We start from the raw sequence: 25,065 nt of genomic DNA on the forward strand, positions 1-25,065 counted from the left end.
TAGGAACCATTAGTCAAGAAACGATGTTCTACACGGACTCTTTAATGGCGCGGTCGAGATGTTTGTTTTCATTTCCATCATATTTGTCTTTGTGGCTTACACTGTTTCTATAAAGTTTGTGTATTATAGATTTAACCAGTTATGGCCACACTTACGAAATAAAATTTCCACCCCTTCATACACATTTGGAAACTCACATTTTTGTCCAACGCAAAAGAGGTCCGGCGGGCTCGTACGAAACTCAGAGGATGGCAAGCAGCGCGTGACAGCAAACGAGACTCGAGCTTTGTTAGTCACTGCACATCCAGATGACGAATGCATGTTCTTTGCACCTACAATCTTAAAACTTGTTGAATCTCAAGCATCCGTTTATTTGTTGTGTATGTCAACAGGTAGGTTTACTATTCCGTAAATAAATTATAACCACAACCTGAATATTTTTTCAGTTCTATTGGAAGCCAGATCCTTTTTTTATCTTTAAAATGCATGCTGTTTAATAATGTAATTTGCATAAATACTATACTCTGTGTGTAGAACTGATTAAATAAAGATATCTGGACTTCAGCTGAAGTATTTTCCATGCTTGTGTAAAAGAGACACATAAAATGTTTCTGCAATCCTCAGGCAATTACAACAATCAAGGATTCCAACGCAAAAGGGAACTGATTGACAGCTGTGCGGTGCTGGGAATTCCATCCAACCATGTCACCGTCATAGAAGACAAGTAAGGGGGCTGCACACAGGATAAACAATTTTCATTTAAAGTAATTGTTCACCCCAAAATGTCAAATCTGTCATCATTTGCTCACTTTCATGTTGATCCAAACCTGTATGACTTGTGGTCATAATATAAAAATAACATCTTAATCATCTGAAGAACTTCTTGAATGTAAATCTAAAAGACTGCATTGGATTTATATAATTTAATGTTTTGTTTTTCCTGTGATCGCAAAGCTGAATTTGCAGAAATCATGTGAATATGCCAATTTGGTGCTAAATAAACATTTCTTATTATTATCAATAATGAAATATGAAAGGATGGTACTGCTGCTTAATATTTTTGTGGAAACCGTAATGTCTTCTATTAAAAAAATTGGGGAAAGTATTTTGTGAATAGTAGAAATTAATAGTTTTATTCAGCAAGGTTGCATTAAATTAATCAAAAGTGAGAGTGAAGACATTTATAATGCTACAAAAGATGTCTATTTCAAATAAATGCTGTTCTTTTGAACTTTCTTGTTCTTTTGAACAAAGAATCCTGAAAAAAAAATCACAGTTTACACAATATTAAGCAGCAAAAAAAATTTCAACAATAAAAAACATATGCGTATGTCTGTATATAAATTTATTTCGTGACATTCGGTAGAACAATCTCTCTCTACAATTACTGTTAAATTAATTAGAATTTTACCGAGCACAGTTGCATTCTTGGACTATGCAGTTTCTTATGAATGAATGCACATGATCAAGTCCTCACTAGATGAGTAAGATGCACAGACCTGCCAACCCTGATCTTCAACATAACTCCATAAAGATAATAAAGATTGTGTCAATCAATCAGCTCCCAACACTGACAATAAGCCCTAGTCTACTCTTGGTGTGGGTGTTTTATTAATGCTACGAAAATAAACATTTAGTTCCAGTATGGCCATCCCCCGAGGCTTCAGCCGCAGCGAGCAAACCCATTATGGGTGTCTGATTCAGGCCCCTCCTCTTCTCCCCTGGCTGCCCTGTGAGCAGAGAGTGGCTGGGCTACAAATGAAACCCTTCCATTCTTGTCACAACAGAGGCACAAACAGCTTGAGATGATGTATGGGAGCTTGATCTGTCACCGACATAAACGACCAGGCCGGGAGACTAAAAGAGGGCAGTCCTAAACCCCCCTGAGAACTCTATGATGACATGGCCTGGAAAAAAAAGAGTACACGGGGCATGATTTTCTAAAATGGTCATTGTGATCCCACAATTACCAATATCACTCACTTCTGTGTGGTATTTTCTTAGTCACGATTGAATTTTCAATGTTTTCCTGAATCATCAGCTGTTTTTCTCAAATATTAACTATATTTCAGATTTCCAAAATACAGGCTGGCCAAATAAGATTTCTTCCTACCCACATTTTCCATCACTGCTTAGCTGTGCCAGAGTCTGGATGAAGTACATGTAACCAACAAAATGAGACACGTATCAGTAATATTTACACCAAAGTTTAGGGTTAGTAATATTAATACTTTTATTATACTTTTATTCAGCAAGTACACATTAAATTGATCAAAAAGGACAGTAAAGACACTTATAGTGTGAAAAAGAGTTCTTTTTCAAATAAATGCTGTTCTTTTTAACTTTATTCATTAAAGAATCCTGATAAAATTTATCATGGTTTCCACATAAATACTAACACCAGTTTTCAGCATTGATAATAATACATGTTTCTTGAGTAGCAAATTATAATGTTTTCTGAATCTTGTGGCACTGAAGACTGGAGTAAGGATGTTGAAAATTCAGCTTTGCCATCACAGGAGTAGATTACATTTTTAAAAATTATTACAATGGAAAATAGTTATTTTAAATTGTACTAATATCTCACATTATTATTGTTTTTACTGTATTTTTCGATCAAATAAATGCAGCTTTGATGAGTATTAGACACTTTTTCAAAAACTAAATGAAAACTAACCCTAACCCAAACTAGTGTAAGTGCTTTTGTACAAAGCAACCTACAATTTTCTTATTGCAAGGACAACCTGAAGTCAGGTGCCTTGCTGAAGGCTTCACATACAGATTCCGTAAGGGCCTTCTGATGCCGGCCTTTAACTACTACGCGTCTGTATTTTCTGAAACCGGTATTCGCCCTCATTTGGGTGTTTTTATAAGACTCAGATGTTGAAATATTACTGTGTGTGTGTGTGTGTGTGTGTGTGTGTGTGTGTGTGTGTGTGTGTGTGTGTGTGTGTGTGTGTGTGTGTGTGTGTGTGTGTGTGTGTGTGTGTGTGTGTGTGTGTGTGTGTGATTATAAAATGTTGTCTCTTCAGAGCGTACTGCTAGGATTTTTAGTTATGAAGCATTTTTAGTAAGCCAGTAAACTGAATTTAGTAAGAGTAAACTTAACACTTTTTATTCCCAGAGACCCTAAATCCACAGTTGGAAAAATGTAGTTAGGAATCCTTCAGCATTTCAGATAACATTTTGTCACGGTGGGCTTGGATTTCAGCTTGCAGCTGGTCTGAAAAAAAAAAGATTTTTGACAGTTCTTATCTTAGTCAGGTTTATGCTTACAATGTAAAAAGTCACAAGTCCATTCAAAGGGAAAACCAGTTTTATTTTCTTACTGCGTTAAATAAACCTGGCTAAAGACTTTCGGAATTCTTTGAAAACAACACATAATATCGTGTTTCTCAGATAAATGTATTTTTAGGCATTTTACTGGAAACAAGACAACAATACTGAGTTAAAATAGATTTTTTGCAGTGTGTGTGCCCTTGTTCCACAGTAACGGTTCATCCCAGTCAAAATGTCATGTTTGGAAATTGGTATTTGCTTTTTGTTAAAAAATAAAAATGTTGGACAGGCTGGATGACAATAAAATTCAGACAGTTTGTACTCTGTATTTTCATGAGCTAGTCCAGTTCCTCTGGAAATAATTGCAAATCTCTTGCTGAAAAATCATATTTAGGCTTTTTAGATAAATAATAAATTAAAAAACTTTGCTCGAATGGGATTTTGTTAAATGACATAAACCAGAGTTTTCCTGTCCACCCAGAGAATGGCAGGCAAAAAATATGATGTATGTGTCACAAATTCAAGTTCTCCCAAAAGAATTTGCATAGTCATGGTAATATGTTTTCCAGGCTGTTTTCCAAGTGCTATGACCCACCCTGCCTGCAGTTCTTCCCTGCATGAATCCGTGCGCTCTGTGCTTCCTTCTTGGCATTGGTGTTCTCGTGCTTAAATTCTGCAGATCCCCAGAGGTCCAAATCGCATGGCTGAAACTTCTCCAGATTTAGAGTTTGTTGGTTTCTTGGAAGGATGGAAAAACTAAAGCAGAATTGACCCTCTAACTGTCCCAAATGTAACAAGACATTTCCTTGTGTGTTGGACAATCAGATACGCCCTTGTTTTGACTGCTTTGGACACAGCTGTCCCATTTACCTCCATTTGGGTCATTTAGTGTGTTGTACGCACTCTTTGTGTAAGTGTGGGGTCAGTGAGCAGTCGTCTTGTTTTAGACCGCTCTAGTGGCGGTACGTGGAATCAGGGTGTGTTCTGAGAAACCTGGGAGTGTTTGTGTGTGTGTGTTGACAGGTCATAAGTATCATGTAAACTCAGACACCCACCTGGAACTTTCATAATAAACTGGCACAATGCCCAGTCTCTCTCTCTCTCTCTCTCTCTCTCTCTCTCTCTCTCTCTCTCTCTCTCTCTCTCTCTCGCTCTCTCGCTCTCTCGGTTCATGTCATGTTTGGAAATTGGTATTTGCTTTTTGTTAAAAAATAAAAATGTTGGACAGGCTGGATGACAATAAAATGCAGACAGTTTGTACTCTGTATTTTCATGAGCTAGTCCAGTTCCTCTGGAAATAATTGTAAGTCTCTTGCTGAAAAATCATATTTAGGCTTTTTAGATAAAAAATAATCATTATTTATCTAAAATAAATAATATGATATATATAAATAATAATATGATAGATATAAATAATATCTAAAATAAATAATAATATAATCACACTTACATCATAATTTTTTTCTCTCTCTTTTTTTATTGCTCGACCTAACTTTATTTTTTAACCTGATCACTTCACTCTCAAAATCTCTAATCAAGGTCATCCTGACCTTTTTTTTTATCTAATATGTTTTTTCAGATTTCACTGGCGCATAGGTAACTGACGACTGCAGTGAACTGATAACGCAATGAGCTTCTGGGGCCTTTCGGTTGCATTGCATGACCTCAGCAAACTGTGATAATCTCTAGCTTTCATGTGCACGTTTAAGCTTTTGCGTGTGTGTGCGTCAGCGTCCTGGCAGGGTCATCTGGGCTCTGAGCTGGTTCAGGAAAGGTCGCTGTCTAGTGATCAGGGATTGGTGTGCATGAAATGATCCTATTCATACCCTGCAGTCAGCAGCACTGACTGTTGTCGTACACAGAGTTCTGAACGCACAGACACACACGCACTCAACTGAGTAGACAAAGGTTACATGAGTGCACATAGTTAGAGTGACAAAGTCTTGTGGACTTTAGTCTCGGTCTCAGACGTCCACAGACCGCTCACTCACGTACATTGTATGCAAAACTGGTAAGAACTGGTTGAAGTCAGCAATTGCTATCTGACTGACTGCTGGCGGCTAGCCTGCTACATAATATGCTGGTATCAGGGTCCCCTCTCAATATTTCCCCTTCAATTTACCTGCCTTTATTTAAACTACAGGGAGGCACGATATACCTAATAAATATATTGTAAATCGGATATATATATAAATATATATAGCCGATATACTGGACTAAATCTGTAATTATTGATTATTTATATGTATTTATGTATTATAAAAATTAATAATACTTTATCTTTTTTACTACATCAAAGAATCCTGAAATTAAGTATCAGGGTTTCCTCAAAAATATTTGGCAGCACAACTGTTCAGAATTGATAATAACAAGACATTTTTCTTGAGTATCATCAAATCGGCATATTAGAATAATTTCTGAAGGGTCATGTGACACTGAAGTAATGGTGCTGAAAATTCAGCTTTAACATCACTGGAATAAATTACTTTTTTAAACATATTAAAAAAAAAACAGCCATTTTAAATTGTAATAATATGTCATTGTTTTTGCTGTATTTTTAATTAAATACAACCCCAAATCCAGAAAAGTTGTACAGTTTGTAAAATGCAATAAAATCAAGAATGTGTGATTTTTTTTTTGATTTTTTTTATTATTTTTTTTTAATTCTTTTTAACCTTTATTTAACTGACAAAAGTGCAAAGAAAAGATTTTCAAAGTTGTCACGGACCAACTTAAGTGTATTTTGTTAATATAATTGTTTTTTTATTTCGATTGTAATAGGTGAGGGTCTTGTGATTGGGTGTAAAAGGAGCATTTCTGTTTTTGCAAGCCAAGATGGGTCATGGCTCATCACTTCATGCCAAATATCATGAGAGAACTGTCAAACAATTCAAAAATCACATTTCTAATGCAAGATTGCAAAGAATTTGGGTCTTTCAGTATCTATCATACATAATATTGTGAGAAGATTCAGGGAATCCAGAGAAATCTCAGTACATGTAGGCCAATGGCAAGACAGGAAACCTCTGTCTCTCAGCCATCTCTCCTCTCGCATCATGAGTGGTGATTGGCTACAAGTTTGTTGTGGTGCTCTGTCCAATCGACTTTCAGCTGCTTTTTTCAAAAAAGTGCTTACTGCACCTAAGCATCATAACATTGCTTTGACATTGACAAAAAAGTAGATTTTAGTTTTGGTGGGTTATTTTAGACAAAATAGTATTGATTTTTAGTATGAGCTTATCGATAACAGCTAGAATTGTAATTGGTGCATTCCTACCCAGAACATGTGAAGAAAAACAACAGGTTGAACGCTTTACATGTTGGTCAGACAGCCTCTTCCTGTTTAAGTTGGCTGTTTTCAGTCAGAATTATCTGCAGACTGGATCAGACTTTATACCGGCTTTTAAATGTCTGACTATGTAAACCTCATGAACTTGTGATTATCATCTCTAATTATATTATCTGTGTAGACTAGTTCGCTGGCAATTAAAAGTTGTCTTTCTGATTCATTGAATTGTTATGCGAGTGTGTGTGATATCCGTTTCATTTTACACTCTGATTGTAAAGTTCTGTTGTATCCTACTTTGTTGTATCTTACCGTTTCAGAGTGTGTTCTCATGGGCTCTGAATGAGTCACGTGACCCTCTACTCAGTTGCTTTGCTCTCTCTGGTGCACAGCTGCATTGACCGCCTACACTCTGACCGAGGCAATGCATCATGGGAGTGCTTTTGTGATAAGAGCACATCTGAACACGCTCCACTGAACTTGTACTTAGTCGACCCCCACGCTCTTTTTTCTCTCTCTTTTTCTGTATTATTCATATATGTACTCTCTGTCTGTCTGAACACAGTCCACCTGCCTGGCAGTGTGACATCAGGTTGAGAGCCTGTCCTCTGTTTACTTCCTTTTACAGGTCTCTCTCTGTGTCTCTGTCATGTGTTGAGAGCTTGCAGTGGGTGTTAGCCAACCTGAAACTGTTAGGTTCGTTTTTGTAAGATTATCCTGCATGTTTTCCTAGAACTAAGCCTGATATACAGTACATACAGTTTCTCAGAGAAAAGAGCTCTTACATTCCCACAGTGGCTGTCTGAGAATTTATAAAGGAACCTATAATCTTAAGGTTGGGCTGTTTTCACAGCAAATATATTTTATTTTATATCATTTTGTTTATATATATATATTATAATTATCTAAATGATTACATGTAATAAAAATTACTACTATCAATATAATATGGAAACCCATTTCTGTTAAATTTGAATCATTATATATGTCATTATGAGATAAAAAATCGAATATATACTAATTGGAAATTATGTCAGGAATACTTGAACTCTCAACAGTGTTTGGCAGCAGCGTCTTTACTAATAGCAAAGCTATAAGTTTAACTGCTTCAAAGACAGAAACGTTACCACCTCGCTACTGAGAATTGTCATTTAGCTTTTCAGTTGTGAAACTATTTTATCGAAAAAGTCGATCACCAGGCAGCGCTAACAACTAATTTCTGTGCACATGTAGCCTATGCTTCTGTCTGTGTGTGACTTTTTGTCATCATTTCGACTTTTTATGTCATCATTCGACAGCTGTGGTCTCGTAATTATGATAAAAATGCCAGCTTTTTATGTAAAAATTTGGACTTTTTAACCTCATAATTATGATTCAGTATGTCTGTAGTTTTGACTATTAATGTCTTAATTATGACTTGCATATGATTTAAAAAGCATAATTTGTTTATCTTATGTGGCGGAAATGGGCTTCCATAATATAGCAATGTTTGCCAAAAATTATATTTGAATAATATGTAGAATGTATAACTGCATTGGACAGTAGCGACAAGACGAAAATAGCATTCATCACCTTCAATATTTAATTATAAATTTGTTTGGCAAGGAACCTAAACCCTTTGTGATGTATAGGCTCCAGGAAGAGGACAGAAAGTCGGGTCAGGGGGGTGTTGGGGCTGACGGCAGGTCAAGACCCTCAGAGAGATGAGCTCTGTTAACACAATTACCAGACAGCAATACAAATGCACTCCCTGCCAAGAGCTTGTCATGAAAAAAAATGTTCCTTCTTTAGGAACATTTGGGGTTTCTATATCTCTTCCGACGCAGAAACGCTCAGCTGATTCACTACCGTTTTTCTTGATTTGCTCCCCTTCTTCTTTTCATCATAAAGCAATGTTCTCTGTATTATATCTTGAAAGCTGCAGGGCTATTTTGTGCCAAGTATTTGAGAGTGTAATTTTATTTTAATAGGTGTTCAAAATTTGGCTGAAAAAGGCTGTTTGGCTGCTCCTGAACATCTAAATGAATGAAGAATGTAGCTTGAGCTTTCCAGTTTGCTGCACTACAGAGCTACTGACTGATAAAAGTGCTTCTTATACTCCATAAATCTGCACAAACATAACTGCAAACCTTAACCCATTTCAGTCAGATATTTTCCATGCCGAAAGGGTTAACTGTAGTTCAGCAGTCAGCTTTTCCCAGCATGCACCGGGGCCATGTAGGAAAGGCGGCCCTGGCCCCATGTGACCAGACAAAACAAACGCTGGCAGTCTCCCCACCCCCCTCCCCCACCCTCTCTGCTCTCTCACACACACACACACACACACCGCCTCCTCAGTAGGCTAAAGTTCATCTGCTGCATTCAGATGCCTGCAAGCAATTACACATCGCGGGTGAGTGAGTGAGCGAGAAAGAGAGAGAAGGGAGGGAGAAGAGAGGTTACTTTGGGGCATTTGACACTGTTGCTATAGCGAGACCAACACTGCATTGATCCACTCTGAAAAAGGTCAGGTAGATCATGTGTTTTTCTCTTCTTTTTTTTCTTCTTTATTTCATTATCATTCTCTCTTTCTGTTCCTTGTTCTTGGTTCTGGAAGATTAAAGGTGTTAGCTTTGAAACTTTCTTCCCTTAAAAGAGCAGTGCAGTAAAATCTGCCTCGAAGAGCCTGAACACTCAAGTTGTTGTTGACTTTGGCAAGAATGTTTGTGTATGTGCAATTATTAGAGCAACAGTTCACCCACAATTCTGTCATAATTTACTCATCCTCATGCCATACTGAAGCCGCATTAATTTTTGCCCTTTGGACGTTGAATGTGAAGTTTTGAAGAGTATCCTGGCTTTACATAATAAAAAAAGTGAAAGGGGGCTAGGTTGTCAAGCTCCAGAATACCAAAACACCATTAAAGTGTCGTAAAAGTGGCCCATGTGCTATATTCTCTGTCTTTTGAGGTCATATATGATAGCTTTGTTTTAAAAGCAGACGTGAGAGCCAAAGCAGTTTGGCATCATTGACAATGATGTAATATTTTTGTTGTCCGAGTGACAATTGCAGTCCATTTAGAGCTTCTAAAAATGATCAAGTTATCAAGACTGGTTTAATTGTCACTCACAGCAATTGTATGACTTCAGAAGACTTCTAAAGCTTAGACCACTTTATAATACTTTTATGATGTTTTTCTGTCATTTTGGAGCTCGACATACCTAGTTCTCATGCGCTTTCATTATATGTAAAAGAGCAGCCAAGATATTCTTCACAAATTCACCTTCAGCACAGCAGTATGAGAAAGTCATATCAGTTTGTAACTGCATCACTGTCAGAAATGTTTTTTGCTGAACATTCTAATAAAATGTAAGTCAATGCCAATAGGGGGTTTCTAAACTAAAATTTATTCAAAGTTCTAAGCTTTAACTAAATGTTTAGATTTCATTAAATGTAGTAAAAAGAAAAAAAATAGAACGCAAAATCAAAGATGGAAATGTCTTTTATTTTGGTCAAACAAAAATTGTATTTAGAGGTTTAATGCACTGAAAAAATGGTGTAGACAAACAATTTCAAAGAAATTCGCAAGTTACACACTGATTAAACATGAATTTTTGATATCGAAAAACTGAAATAGTATTTTTCTGTAAAACATACCGGAGAACGGTTTACGATTGTTTTTTATATACATATTTCAAAACATCATTATTTATAGTGTTTATTTGTTTGATGAATATCACGCTAATATCAAGCTGCCTTACAAGCTAATAATTATACTATGCTGCTGTGCTGCAGAATATATCATAAGACTTCATAATCCAAATTTATAATATTTGGATAAAATCAATTGTTTTATTTTTTGTGATAAGTAGGTAGAAAGATGTCTTGGCTTTCACACCTCTTTTTCAAGTCAAGTCCCATCTCTTACATTATTGTATGAGTACCTACTCTGTGACTTTGTACATTAGATCTGTCCGTGCTCTCTTTTGTCTTATCCTAACTGCTACTGCCCAATTTCCAAGTCACCCTTAAGGCCTCATTATGCTTCTGCGTCAACTCCACGGCGTAGCTACGCCGTCACTCCTACGGCGTTGTTGCCGTTTTATGGTTCTGCGTCAGGTTTAGTTGCATCGCGGTGCATCTGACCAATCACAGCCCTTGTGGTCTGCGTGGCCTCGACGCGTAGTTACAATTTTTTGGAGGTGCACGTCGAGCTACGGCGGAGGGGTTCGCGGCGACGCAGAGGGGTCTGCGGGGGTACGCCGTCGATTCGACGCAGAAGCATAAAACAGGCTTTAGTTTCTAGCATATCACCTCGCACCCACCCCGCCTCTGACAGGGTATCTCCCCCCCCCCCCCTCCTTCTCGTCTTACCCCCTGACCTTGAGCTGGGATTTTGCTGCCGGCTGTCTTTAACACATTCAGTGCCAACTGGTAGAGGCTGCCAACCCGGCCCTCTCATCCAATCACAGTCCAATTTGCCCTGCATTATCCAAAAGCTGGTCATTGAATCATTGTAGATACAAAGTCCTCCAGTGAATTTGTTTGCCTTCCTGCCTGCCAGAATTCAATTAGAAACTTTTTCAGCTCTGAAAATGTTTCTCTGGCTATGTTTTAAAATTCTTATCTTATATTTATTTACTTTTATTGCCACTTTTCTCCTAAATCATGCACCATCTAATGCACTGCATTATTGGATTGCCATTTCCAGTCTCCATAAAAGGTATATGGTATCTAATGCTGCCTTAGAATTTTGCACAAAAAAAAGTTGTCTTAGACAGACCTTTTGGAACAGCCTATACATCTCAAGCACACCTATGATGACTTAAAATAATGTCTAGGTAGGCAGCTCGCTATGTTTTGGAGCTTCTGTCTCTCAATCCAGATCCCTACAACTCTTGCTTACTGAACTGTACTCTTTATCTTTCTTTTGCTGTTCTAATATTTGATGTTTGATAAAGGTGTCTAGGAGTCAAACAGCAAGAAAACAAAACAATGTGCACTTAAGTGATTGTCCGCAGTGGGCGGAGCTTCTTCTGACCCCAATACATTACACAGCAGCTATGTGGGGTGTTCAAGTGAAAGTTGTGTGTGAGAGAAAGAGAACAAAAAGAAACAGAGAGATTAATGCATAGCCCTTGTTTTCCCTGAGCTGTAGTTACAGATGAATGAGAGGGAAAAGCCCGGGTGACCTTTGATCCCAGACTTCAGAGAGGACTGTGGGATGCATTCAAGCTGAGCGGTAGTGAGACTGTGGCAGTAAATCAGACACTCGCTCGACCACTGTAGCCCTCGGGCCAAAACCTGCCCTTCCAGGACCTTGCTGTTTTGTTGCAGCTGTGTGTGTATTGGCACATAAAGGCTTTTTGCTCAGTCCAAATAAAACTTACACAAAGAACATGGACAGTAAGGTATATAAAAACCTCTTCCATCATTTGTGTCTTTAGTATTGTATATAATGTCACTCATTAGTTGTGCTTGCTAAATCAAGAGTCACTGTTACCATTGCTCAGACTTAAACTTTGGTGTGTAATTTGTCCTTCACCATCTGTGCCACAGGCGGTAAATTTATAAGTATGGATGATACCCTTATAATGATGTGGCATATTGGAGAAAGGTGTTTAATTACTTATCTAATCACTCTAACATAAAGTTTTCTCCCAGACGATAAAAACACATTGATAGAAGGACCTATAAAAGCCTGTTTCTGGGGAAAAAAATTAAAAGGTAATTATGACTTTTGATGCGGTGCGACTTTATATCTCTTACTTTATTTTTTTTCTTACTTTATCGCAGAATTATTTTAATTGTTTTATTTTGTGGCAGTAATGGGCTTCCATCATTCCACTCCTTTCAACCATGTATCAAACTCACTTTGAACCACTCTGAACAGCTTACAACCATACAGCAACGTACATGCAACCACTCACAAGACAGCATATTTACAAACAATATTGTAAAAATCTAGTTGCCTACATGCCATGTCTCATTTTAAAAGTGTGTGAAATGTCCATACGACACATTAATGTTTTTCTCCTTCTCTCCTCTTGTTCATGCAGAGAGCTTCCAGATGACCCTTCGGTCCAGTGGAGCACTGCACTGGTCTCCTCTCTGATCCTTAAACACACCCAAAACTACGGCATCAGTCTGGTAGGAAACTTCTATCCATCCAGGTCCACCTCATCCAGAAGACTGGAGTTTATTTGTATGACCTAAACCCTATAGAAATTCCTCTAGAACACACCGGCAGGTTGGGAAGCTCTCGGAGCAGTTTGACATGACAGTGGTACAGTCGTGAAGTTGAGACCAGTGATGAGCCTTTTGTAATCTATGAAAGAGTTGAGTGCACTAAAACAGTTCCCAAAAAAGAGGAAAGAAGTGTGTGCTTTTTTGCAGAATTTTCCCAAAGGATATCTAAAATGTTTGTTTTGGACAGTATTAATAATGTATTGAGAACGAACCGGCACTTGGATTGACACTAAAGAGGCTGATGATAAGGGAACACAAGGTTACAGATAAACTTTAGGACAAACCAAAAGGTAAATATATGATAAATAAACATACAATAAGCAGCAAGAGAGATGGGAAATTAGCGTTCCACTGGCTTTGACAGAATCTGATATATTTACATACTGCATATGTACGTACATATGTCATATGTACATACTGTATACTACCTACATACTGTATGTTGTGTATGTACAATGGGAGGGGGTTGTGTTGGACAATGGGAGGCCTTCGAGTCAAAGAGAGATTTTCAGAGATTCCAGCTTTTTTACTGTGCTTATCTGATAGCTTAAATCCAACTCATGAGGTTGCTTTGAGTCTAAGACCATATCAGCTAGATTAATTCACTCAGACAAGCTTTTCATTGGCCCCCTGTATTTAGCCCTAATTACACATGCTGTAATATCCTATAATACCACTGAAGCAGACACATGTGTTTCCCCAGGGTCACTGCTGGCAAGCCAACGCAGATAGCTATCAGCCTGGTCTAAGGACTTCCAGAAAAGATCCCCAAAAAAATTTAAATCAAGATTAGAACAAACATTTTTCCCTCTTTTTCCTCCTCTCTTTTTCTCACATGTACTGTTTTATGTTTTCTTTGTCCCTCACTCTCCCTCTTTCTCAGCCCGCATGCCATGAAATTCCCAAAGAAAGCCAAGCACGGAGGACTTGCATAAACAAGGCAATGTACTTGCAACATGACTTGGTTTACCTCCATCACCTAACATCCATAAGTGTACATGCAAAGAGCAGCCAGTATCCTTCCTACCAGACTGCCAACCGCAGCAACAATCCAGTCCGACTATAAACCGCACACTCACTCACTAATACAGGCTGCTGAATCCAGTGGATCAGCACACAGTTCCGCTGCACCCTTAATTTCATGTTTGATTTAAGTCGAAGAGGCTGTGGGGATGGAAATACTGATGTTGAACTATAACATTACACTCCAATTTGATTTTGGCTTTTAAACGTGTGGGAAAAGAGTGGTGACCATCTTGTGCTCTTTACCGCTCTCTCACAAGGAGCAGAGGATTATTACACAAATAGACTCATCTGGTTTAATCAGATGTGCATCACTGCTGTGTGTACCAGGATCCTTATGCTTTACATAATATGTGTGTACAGTGTGCAGATATGTTTGTTTTGTTCTTCTTGCAGGCAAATATCAGTATGTTAAAGTTCAATTTCAGTCGGACTAAAGCAATAATTTATCTTTTATCTAATAATTTAAAGGTTGTGTAAATTCTTTCATCCAGTTGAAGACATACCAGTCCGATTTTTGTTTATGTGAAGTTACTAACAGACCTTGATAGTGCAGATGTAGCGTGGCTTCATCCAGCATGTACACATATTAATGAGACTGCAATTGGCCCTTACCCTTACTGTTGTGCACATGCTTTGAAAGACATAAATGACGTGCGACAGGTGTTACTTAGAAAATTACATTTTACATGTGTCGTACACTGTGGGCAATTTGAAAAATTGTAGCTGGACTCCAACCATGCATGTAGAAACATATTTATTCTGTCCTCTCTGCTGCATTTAGAGTTCCTCTGTCTCACTCATGCCTATAGTCTCTTCTGAAAGCTGACTCACTCACCTCATTGTGTTTGGCAACATTCTACATACCTGCCACAATCTATTATTTTGTCAACCATATTTTCCTCCACCCTTGGAGCTCGAGCTTGAGCTATGTGCAGCAGCCGCTTGGAAAGCACCCATTACCAGAGACAGAATCCCTTGTCTGGTGACACAGCAGATGATGCACAGATAGAAGCCTTTCCACACAGTTCTGGCGACAACTCCCACCAAGTCCACTGCTGAGTCTTCAAATTACTGCTTTTCTTTGGCTTGTTTCATCTTATTTCCAAGTTCTTTTCTTTTGCTTTTGCTTTTTTTCATCTTGTGTTCACCTTTTCACCCTGTTCTTCAGTAAGAAGAAAGAATGCAGATGGAAAAAAGCAAGTTTACTTGCATACTAGAAAAGTTCCACCTGATCTTTCCACTAAACTGGGGGGGGGTTGCAAAAATGTTTTTACTGATCTTAAAATATTAAAACTGTATTAGAGTTGTTCATGTTTTTGAAAGAAGTCTCCTATGCTCACCAAGGTCGCATTTATTTGAACAAAAATATAGTGAAAACAACAATAATGTGAAATTTAAAATAAGTGTTTTCTATTTGAATCCATTTTAAAATGGAATTTATTCCAGTGATGGCAAAGCTAAGTCATTACTCCTGTTTTCAGTCTAATAATCCTTCAGAAATCATTCTAATATGCTGATTTGCTGCTTAAGAAACATTTCTTATCAATGTTGAAAACAGTTGTGCTGCTAAATATTTTTGAGTAATTCTTTGATTAAAAGTAGAAAGTTCAAAAGAACAGCATTTATTTGAAATAGAAAATCTGTGTAACATCATAAATCTCTTTACTGTCACTTTTGATCAATGTGTCCTTACTGAATAAAAGTATTAATTTCTTTTTTTTTTTAAACACGAAAGGTTAATTGTTCATTGTTAGTTCATGATATCTTTGTCTACAACAAATGTAAGCATTTGCATTGTAAAGTTTTATTTTAATTCTTATATTGTTGTTATTTATGTAATACATGTAGGCTACTGTATTTAATGTGAATTCAAGCATATGCATAATGGCTATAATTTTGATATCATCATATGTATATCACACTAATATATAATGTGGTGTGCATAACAGTGCATTGATCATTCTCTGATTTATGGTGTGTTTCTGCAGGTGCTGACATTTGATGGCAGAGGTGTGAGTGGACATGCCAATCATATTGCCATCTACAAGACCCTCAGGTACCTTTGTGCTGCTTTCACAATGCACACAACAGGATGCAGTTACCAAAAAATAAAGAAATTAATACTTTTATTCAGAAAGAATTAATTAAATTGATCAAAAGTGACACTTACATGTTACAAAGGATTTCGATTTCAAATAAATTCTGTTCTTTTGAACTATCTATTAAAATAATCCTTAAAATAATGTTATCATGATTTTGCACAAAACTGTTTTCAGCACATCTGTTTTCAACACTGATGATAATAATAATAAATATTTCTTGAGCACCAAATCAAAGGAATATGTGACACTGAGGACTAGAGTAATTATGCTGAAAATTCAGCTTTGCCAACAAAATAATTAAATTACAATTTAAAATATATTCAAATAGTTTCTTTTATTGTAATAATATTTCACAATGTTGTATTACTGTATATTATTTACTCAACTGTAGCTAGGCAAGGTAAGTTTATTTATATAGCACATTTAATATATAGCAATGGTAATTCAAAGCGCTTTACATAGAAAAGGAATTAAAATAATCATAAAATAATCACAACACATGCATAAGAAATATGTATATCTGGCTATCATACCATCACTACACAAATAAAAGCTCACATTACACACATTCCAGCAGAGCAGCCAAATGCTGAATCAGTTCAGAAGGAAATTAAAAACAGATCCTCTGTCTCGGATCAGACAGCTTGTTGTTCAAGCTGCAACAATGCACTGCAGGACTTTGCCCGAAACCTTCAAATACTGTATGAATACTAATCCTGTCTTCTACACAAGGGCATCAACCCTTAAATCATTAATAGGGGTGATGTAGGCATCAAAACAACAGGAGATTATGTTTCCTGCTAACATGAGGCAATGACTTTCATGAAGGCTCTTAGTAAAACAGTCAAAACAAACCGCATTTAGGTATTGAGCAATGTTTGCTTATAAGAAACAGAGCCAATCTTCTCGGACATCTGTCTCTTCTGTGCTGTTGTAGATGAATTTATTTTGTGTGTGTGTGTACATGGTTTTTCTATCCCGGTGGGGACTTCACCCTGAATAAACATAGACTCATGGGGACTCGTGTCACAGTAAGGAAACAAGCTTATAAATCAAACAGAATTACTTTTTTTAATAATCATACAGTTTTGTGTGATGGTAGGGTTAGTGTAAGGGGATAGAATATACAGTTTGTACCGTATAAAAATCATTACGTCTATAGAGAGTGCCCACAAAGATAGTGTGTGTATGTGTTTGAGAGTAGCAGTGAAGTTGGCGCTGGGACTTGGTCGTCGTGGGCTGAGCTCCGGGGCCAACACAGGTGCTTTGACTGGGAGAGCCAGGCCATGACAGGCAGTTCCAAGAACTGCATATGCATTTAGAGCTCACTCTAATCTTAGAAAAACCCAGACCTCAGGAAGTGTGTGTGTCCTTAAAACACAGTGTAATAGGAGAGAAAAAGAGAGACACTTCCGAATACGGCAGACAAATAAATCTGAGTTATCATCAGTATTAGTATTTTGGTTTAATGACCAAGTTACACGTATATAGAATATGTGATATACAATATAGGTGTGCTGAGTGAAGAGTGCATTTGTAATGGCAGAACAAACAAAAAATATGTGAAAATACATTTATTCTGGTTAATTAATCCTGTGCATAATACAAATTACCAGGAAGTTTCAAACTGAGGTCTGGGAACACCCAAAGTGGTGCTAGGAAGCAGTGATTAGCAAATTATTTTCCATTTAGTTTTGGAATAATATTTAATATTAAATCTGCAGTTCTTAATTTTGTTATATCCTTTTGCTATTGTTATATCTAATTTTTTTGTTTGTTTAATTGTTCCCTGGATACACTAAATAAAAATTATTTTCTTATTTAAAAAAAAAAAAAAAAGAAATTAGAAGAAGAAGAAACTGATTTGCAAATTGACTACAGAACTACAAAAAAACATGCTTAAAGAGAAAGACATTTATTCAAGTTTCGAAATTAAGTCAGTCTGCTTATCAGGTTAATTTATGTTTTAAGGAAACAAAAATGCTCATTAAGAATGTTTTTGTAGTGTATGTGCGTTTGAGTTTGGTGTTACATTAATCATATTTTTTCTCTTTCATGTCTTTGGCAACAGCCATCTGGCTTCTGCTGGACGACTACCTGAAGGTAAGTCTAATTACATTACGTTCAAAAATATATTTGGCATAATATTATTTTAAATATGATCCATCATTTTGTAGAGTAAGACTTGACCGTTTAAATCTTGCCCTCCTTTTTAGTGCTGTTAATGTTTTCTAGGCAAAGTACGCCACCCCCTGGTACACTATTAAGTGCACTCTGGAAAACAGTTTTCCAGGAGCACCACTGAGCTAGACCAACCCTTTCTTACACCCAAGCAGAGAAATTACTGAGATTATAATTCTGCTGTGTCTACATTGTGTCAGAAAGCAAAGAACAATCGGGATAAGAGACATTTGATTGATTAGTGCAAATGAAATGGTCAGTTCACGACTCAGACCACTAGGGGTCGATATGCTGTCACATTAAGATGTCTTCTGGCCTCAGTAGGGTTACATATCAGTGGCCATGTGATTTTTTTTTTAATAAACTGACACATGTGCTTTATTATATTTAACTTAAATTTCCAACTGAATTTCTCAGTGTATGTCCACTCATACTGAGGACAGGTTAGTCCTGTTAATTCAGTGTTTCCCATCTGTTTCTGGATTAATCGTATTTTACGTAACATATCCTCAGTGAACTTCTAGGCCCCAGTGTTTCTTTAATCAGCCAGATCTTCTTTCTGATGAACCCTGTCATTAACTCTCAGTACTAGGTTGTTTATCTGTGACCGCATCACGAAGCTTGTTCATGCCCTTTATACACTACCATTCAAAAGTTTAGGGTATGTAAGAGTTTTTTAATTATCTTATGTTCAAAGGATTATTTGGTCAAAATGCAGTAAGATTGTAGTTTTGTAAGAGTAACTTTAAATAGCTGTGTTTTATTTTAATATATTTTAAAATGTAATTTATTCCTGTGACGGCAAATCTGAATTTTCAGCATCATTACTCCAGTCTTCAGTGTCACATGATCATTCAGAAATCATTCTGATATGCTGATTTGCTGCTTAAGAAACATGTCTTATTATTATCATTGTTTAAATAGTCATGCTGCTTTAAAAAATATCTAGATTCTAGAAAGTTCAAAAGAGCAGCATTTTTAGAAATAGAAATTTGTAACATTTAAATATTTTGTAAAGTTTAAATCACTTAATGGATCCTTTGTGAATAAAAGTATTAATTTCTTCATAAAACAAGATGTTACTGTCCTCAAACTTTTGAACAGTATTGCATATAGGTGAGTCCTCACCAAATATAATCATTTAAAAAAAGAAACAAACTGGTGCAGGTTTTTTTTTCTGTTATGGATACACCTCTTATTTCACCTAGTCTATTACAGTATATGTATTCAGTTGTATTTGATAAAAATGAATCAGTAGCATGTAGACAACACCATTGAAACAGCTTATTGTGACTACAATCTCCATGAAATGATTGATTAAATCATCATCCTATCATAATAATCGACTGTAAAAGCTTTAGAAATGTCGAAAAGGTGTGGAAACCCAGTACTAAGCTGAACTTTTTTTTAATCCATCTGTTCCTACAGGTTGTCAGATCTTCTCTCTTCACTCCATCAGCATCCTCAGAAAGTATCTATCGGTCTTAGAGCTGCCGGTCAGCTGGCTCCTCCCCTCTGATTTCTGCTGTCTCATTGGACGGGAGGAGTATAAACGTGCCAAGGTGTGTCATTAATCATTGTTTAAACAAAAAGCTTAAGCTCTGATTAGACTCGATGAAACGTTACGAGTGTCTCACGTGTTTCTCAGCTTCTACAGTTCAGATGTATTCCCAGACTGAAGACCGAATAGCAAACTATGAATACAGAACATTCATAGCTGAAAAAAGCTCCTTCTCAAAACAAAGACTGTGTTGCTGATTAACTGATTAGTACTTTGAACCTTTACTGTAAGCATTAACTAATCCTGCCGAGAGGTCTCTGAATGACGCAGTTTCTCTGTCTGAACTGCCTCCTTAGAGTAGCATGTTAAGCCCTCGTGTGTCAGTTTGTGATCTTTGGTCAGGTCATCTACCTGATTTATTATAAGGGCTATAAAAAAAAGTAAATCAGTACACAGTAACCCAACAAATTGAAGTAATTGCTCTGTTCACTTCTCTCTCCTCTTCGTTCCTCAGAAAGCCATGCTCTGTCATCGCTCTCAGCTGCTGTGGTTCCGCCGGCTCTACATAATGTTCTCACGCTACATGTTCATAAACACGTTCCAGGCCATCGTTGTGGAAACAAAGTATGTGAAAATGTATTAGATTAGATTGTCTCGGACTCCCGTTCCTGTCCATGTAGGACTAAAGTTATGCACTGCATTTTTTAGGTAAAGGTTAACTTCATGTTTCTTATTTCTTTAAATAATCCCATTCCAAACATGCTGTCATTAAAATACTATTTAGTGGCAGCATATTAAAAAAGGTTCAGCGAACATATTCAACCTGCAGACACTGATGGAGAAATGCTGGTATAATGGACCTATACACACTGTACCCCAAACAATCCAATATTCTGAAAGACAGTTTTCTGGAGAGGTTTAGCCTGGATAAGCACTTTAATAGAGTAGCTGAATCCAAAGAACAGATTGTGCCTTTGTGTGTGCAGGGAATGGAGAAAAAAAAATTTGATTCTGTATTTTGTTTACATTTGCGTTTTCTGTTGTTATTTGACTTAAGTTAAAGCACTGTTCCAAACGGATCAACAAGTACTGTACCAAATTTTGTGATCCAGTATGGTTTCAAAACTGGCATGTATTTCTGAATTCTTTCCAAGCAAATCTGTAATCCTAGAAAGTTTATGATATTCTCTGTTTTGACATTTGAGTTATGAATATATACATATAACAATGTGGAGTAATGCAACAAATGTTTAAAACAAATTTGATAAAGTGAGAAAAAACACCATGAACTTTTTTCTTTTTTTTTAAATAAATGGTTTTAGTGGTTTTCCTTATACATGACATAACATCCTCAATACAAAGTTGGAAGACAATACAAATACCAATCCTCTGTTGATGTCCTTAATATCTATTAGAGTATGAATTCCATTTTACGAGTATGATTTCCATTCCATTTACCATTAAAAATTTCCTGTTGATACAGTTCTTAATAAAAAATACCAAAGAGATCATCCCTTCATCATCATAAAATCCCTAGAAATTAGCTCTAGGATATAGGGGGAGGTTTAGACAGTATGTAATTTAAAAATAATATTTCATATTATACAATATTTTTAGTCCTTTTTTCAGAAGATAAATATTTTTGTAAATTTATGTTTGTTAAGGTGAATTTTGTCAACAATTACACTGATAAAAATGTCTTAAGAAGCAAGAGAGTACAATCTTAGGTGACGTTTACACGAAAACAATATATTTTTAACTGATTTTTTTCCCCTGTAGTTTCATGTACAGACGACAACGTTGTCAAAACGATGATGACTAAAAACGCTGTATTATGCTTGCCAGGCCAGTAGTTGATGTTATTTTGTTGTTTGAGTTGTCATATACTTGGGCATTCCTATAGGCCGAACACAATACGCATACGCATGACACCACTGACAATAATGGTATCGTTTTCAAAACTTGCACTTTGAAACCCATTTCAAAAGTTTGCGTCTTCGGGCCCCCAAAGTGCCATTGTCATGTAAATGAACTGCCAAAATGCATAATTTTTTTTCCATTTTTAGTTGAAAATGGTGTCGTGTAAACGGCTTCTTATGGCTGAAGCTGCAGTCTGAAAGTCCAACTATTCAAAAGGCCATAGGAAACCGTCAATTATGTGTCCGTTGTTGGTTTTGACATACTTCTAATAGTATGATGCTTCTGCATACTTTCCTCCCAGTTTTGCCCACAGAAATCCTCCACAGTCACACTTCTCACTGTTCCAATGTCCAAACAATGAGGTGCCACACCTGTAAAGTCATGGCAAAACACATGTGAAAAAACACCCAAATAAGAGAGAACTTTTTCTTCACAGCAAAAAGGAAATGCTCCATAGTTTAAAACAAAGCAAGGTAAAGTACAATAAAAAAAACAACCCAATAATGGACCGCCTTTTATTTAACTCACCAAATCCATCAGGGTTGGAACGTGGAGTGTAGAAACTCTGGACGCCGCACGTTTTGCAGAAGGTGTGCTTGGCGATGTGTGTGTTAAATGTGTATGTGCTCATGTTGTCTGATCCCTATGAAACATAATTATATAATTAATTATAACAAATGTAACATTATATGCATTCTGCTCAAAAAGATCCTGTGTACATGCTTCAAAACACATACCTGCAGCAATGTGAACTGGGATTTTGGCACAATGAAGTGATGATTCTGTTTCTTTGTGCAAATGCTGCAACTGAGACACAACAGCAATCAAAACATCAGTAGGTGGGTTAACTCTCATGTGAATACAATGACTCTAACAATGAAAAGCTGACAGCAACTTGTGCACCAACTTTTATAACAGGCATTTTTGTATTGGCTCTCTTCATTCCTCTATCGAGCCGGTGCCAGCGAAGCACTGAAGAGACAAATAGAGTCTGACATAACGAAAGGGTGCGATGATGACGTAACGCAAAGTATCCCCAGCTAGAAAAATACATGTTGCCCCTTCACATATTTGTCAGACCATAAATGAACCCATCGCTACTACAACTGAAACTAAAAGCTACTGAGCAAAAGACGGCAGAGCATTGAATAGGCTATTACTACATAAAACAAAACAAAAAAAATTGCCTAGGCAATTCGAAAACTCGACTCATCGATATCCATGAAATAAAGACATTTTAGACAACTAGATATAAATACATCTTAGATACACAATTTCAGCAGTTTTACCATGAATACAGACAAGTTACCATGATGCCCCCTCGCTCAGGTAAGCTGTGGCATTTAAACAATGCTCAGTTGGTACTAAGGGGCCCGCAGTGGCTTTGCCGCCTCATTCTGCACGCCACATAAAATGAGAAGCCGTTTAGGAAATAATGCATGTATTGTGTGAAAGGGGATTGGTTCACTGGTTGAATGCATGATTTAATGACGAACGCTTTGGTTTATAATGCATTGGTATAACCACATTATATATATAAGTTTAGATACAGTAGTTTGATCAAGTACACATGGGTTTGTTTCTTTATACATATTTTATACATATATATATATATATATACTTATTTTTTCTAGCTGGGGATACTTTGTCATCGCACCTTTTCATTAATTCAGACTATTCGTCTCTTCAGTGCTTCGCTGGCACAGGCTCAATAGAGGAATAGAGAGAGCCAATACAAAAATGCCTGTAATAAAAATGTGTTTGTTCAAATACATTTGTATACATTGGTTTCCTTAAGTACATAATATGAGATACATCAGTTGGCTCAAGTATATATTGGTTTGATCAAGTATACATGGTAGTGTTCAAGCACACATTGGTTTCTTCAACTATAGTTTTAGATAAATTGTCTCAAGTATATATTGGTTTGATCAAGTATTTGGTTTAGATACATTGGTTTGATGAGGTATACATCAGTTTGATCAAGTATACATGGGTTTGTTCAAGCATACATTAGCTTCGTCAACAATGTCTTGGTTTAGATGCATGGGTTTGTTCAAGTATATGATGTTTTATTAACAAAGTTTGGGAGGAACAGTATATTTTTCAGTAGGCTATATGTTGGTTTCTTGAAGTTTACATTGTTTTAGATACATTGGTTTGTTCATACATAGGTTTGTCAAAATATGTTTTGTTTGTTCAAATATGTATTGGTAAGGATACATTAGTTTGCTGGCGAGTTGATGGGGTTGTCCCACCCAGGTTGGTTCAGCCCTGTTTACTGTCTGTGTACGGTTGTTGTTGTTGTTGTCTCTGTGTACTGGAAGCTTCTGTCACCACAACAAATTCCTTGTGTGTGCAAACATACTTGGCAATAAAGCTCTATCTGATTCTGCTAATCCTCTCGGAAAGGATACAACTCCATAGAGGAAAAAATGATTTCAGAACGACATCGTCATAACATCTGTCATGTCATGTCTTTTTTGTTCGACGTGAAATATATTCTAGAATCTTTGTAGACAAAGATCTGACAGAACGAAGTATTTTCAGTAAAAGATTCCTTTCGTGGAATGACCCAGATGACACTTTCCCAAGCTATTCAATTGCTAATTGCATCGCGATTCGCGAATGACTATTCGGTTCAAAAAGCAATCCACGTGACCACACGATTAGATCATTGTACTGTGACTGTGCTAAAGACTGAAGATGTTTCTTACTTGCAACTGAACACGTGTAAATCTGGAGCGCTCCACACCTCAAAACGCACCGCGCCGCAGTGACAACCCCCGGCGTGTTTCACAAGACCATCACGCTCCCTGCAAACAACAGATCATTTACATCAGGAGACGATCTGTGCCTCATTGGCTCATGTATTTACCAAGTGTATGTAATCAACAGACTACATTAGCGTTTTTAAGGGATAGTTGTTGTTGTTTTTTCGGGCAGCAAGATAAACACCCGTGTATGTGTGCCAATGTTCTTTTTTTTCGATCACAGTTTTGTCCACGTCACTGTGAATGTCTGCGTTACGCAGTGAAAGTGAAGGTTACATAGCCTACCTTTCGTCTTTAGTTACGCAAGCCATTCGTTTAGCACATTTAACTTTGTTTATGGTAAAGGTGGAGGAGTTGTTTGTCGTCTACAACCTAACCGGTTTAACTGTTACGGCATGCTCTCCTGTAGAACATTATATACATGGTTTGATAACCATCGCCCTGCTTGCAAAACACACACACACACTGTTGACTGGCTGGGACTGGGTCACATGTTTCAGCCAGCTCATTTGCCCTCGGCGTCATCTGGTCCCACCCGTTCAGCTGTTGCAAAACAAGCCCAGACAAAGTCCACCGTAATATCAGAGAAAGAAGAACTTGTTCTCTTCGAAATAGACTGAATTGTAGTAAAAATGTATAGCCTAATACAGATATCCTATGTCACATTGGACTGTGTGTGTTGTTGAATAAAATAGAAAGTAAGACTTTTTTTTTAATTCCAAATGAGTCTAAGCAATTTGTATTTTTTACACAGAAGTAAGATGTGT

General features: G+C 36.9%; 3 protein-coding genes across 3 annotated transcripts in view; 1 reads left to right on the forward strand and 2 right to left on the reverse strand.

Moving 5' to 3' along the window:
* The window catches only part of ncor1 (nuclear receptor corepressor 1), a 123,962-nt gene extending 123,681 nt beyond the window's left edge, over nt 1-281 (reverse strand). The window contains exon 1 of the mRNA XM_077231435.1: nt 198-281. The gene's annotated coding sequence lies outside the window, so the exon portion shown is untranslated. The remainder of the gene's footprint in view (nt 1-197) is intronic.
* On the forward strand, nt 1-20,938 carry pigl (phosphatidylinositol glycan anchor biosynthesis, class L). Its single transcript, XM_077231478.1, has 7 exons — nt 1-392; nt 625-724; nt 12,605-12,695; nt 15,809-15,876; nt 17,994-18,025; nt 19,532-19,665; nt 20,119-20,938. Exons 1-7 carry the CDS (start codon nt 59-61, stop codon nt 20,245-20,247), a joined length of 888 nt encoding a protein of 295 aa, XP_077087593.1. The 5' UTR covers nt 1-58; the 3' UTR covers nt 20,248-20,938.
* Nucleotides 20,509-24,782, reverse strand: cenpv (centromere protein V). The gene is made up of 5 exons (XM_077231479.1): nt 24,584-24,782; nt 24,242-24,340; nt 22,262-22,331; nt 22,053-22,167; nt 20,509-21,895 (listed from the first exon to the last, which is right to left on the reverse strand). Exons 1-5 carry the CDS (start codon nt 24,607-24,609, stop codon nt 21,759-21,761), a joined length of 447 nt encoding a protein of 148 aa, XP_077087594.1. The 5' UTR covers nt 24,610-24,782; the 3' UTR covers nt 20,509-21,758.
* Nucleotides 24,783-25,065: the final 283 nt, after the last annotated feature.

Source organism: Siphateles boraxobius, unplaced genomic scaffold, assembly GCF_051911475.1.
Source record: "Siphateles boraxobius isolate OS27281-9 unplaced genomic scaffold, OSU_SipBor_1 16, whole genome shotgun sequence".
NCBI lineage: Eukaryota > Metazoa > Chordata > Actinopteri > Cypriniformes > Leuciscidae > Siphateles > Siphateles boraxobius.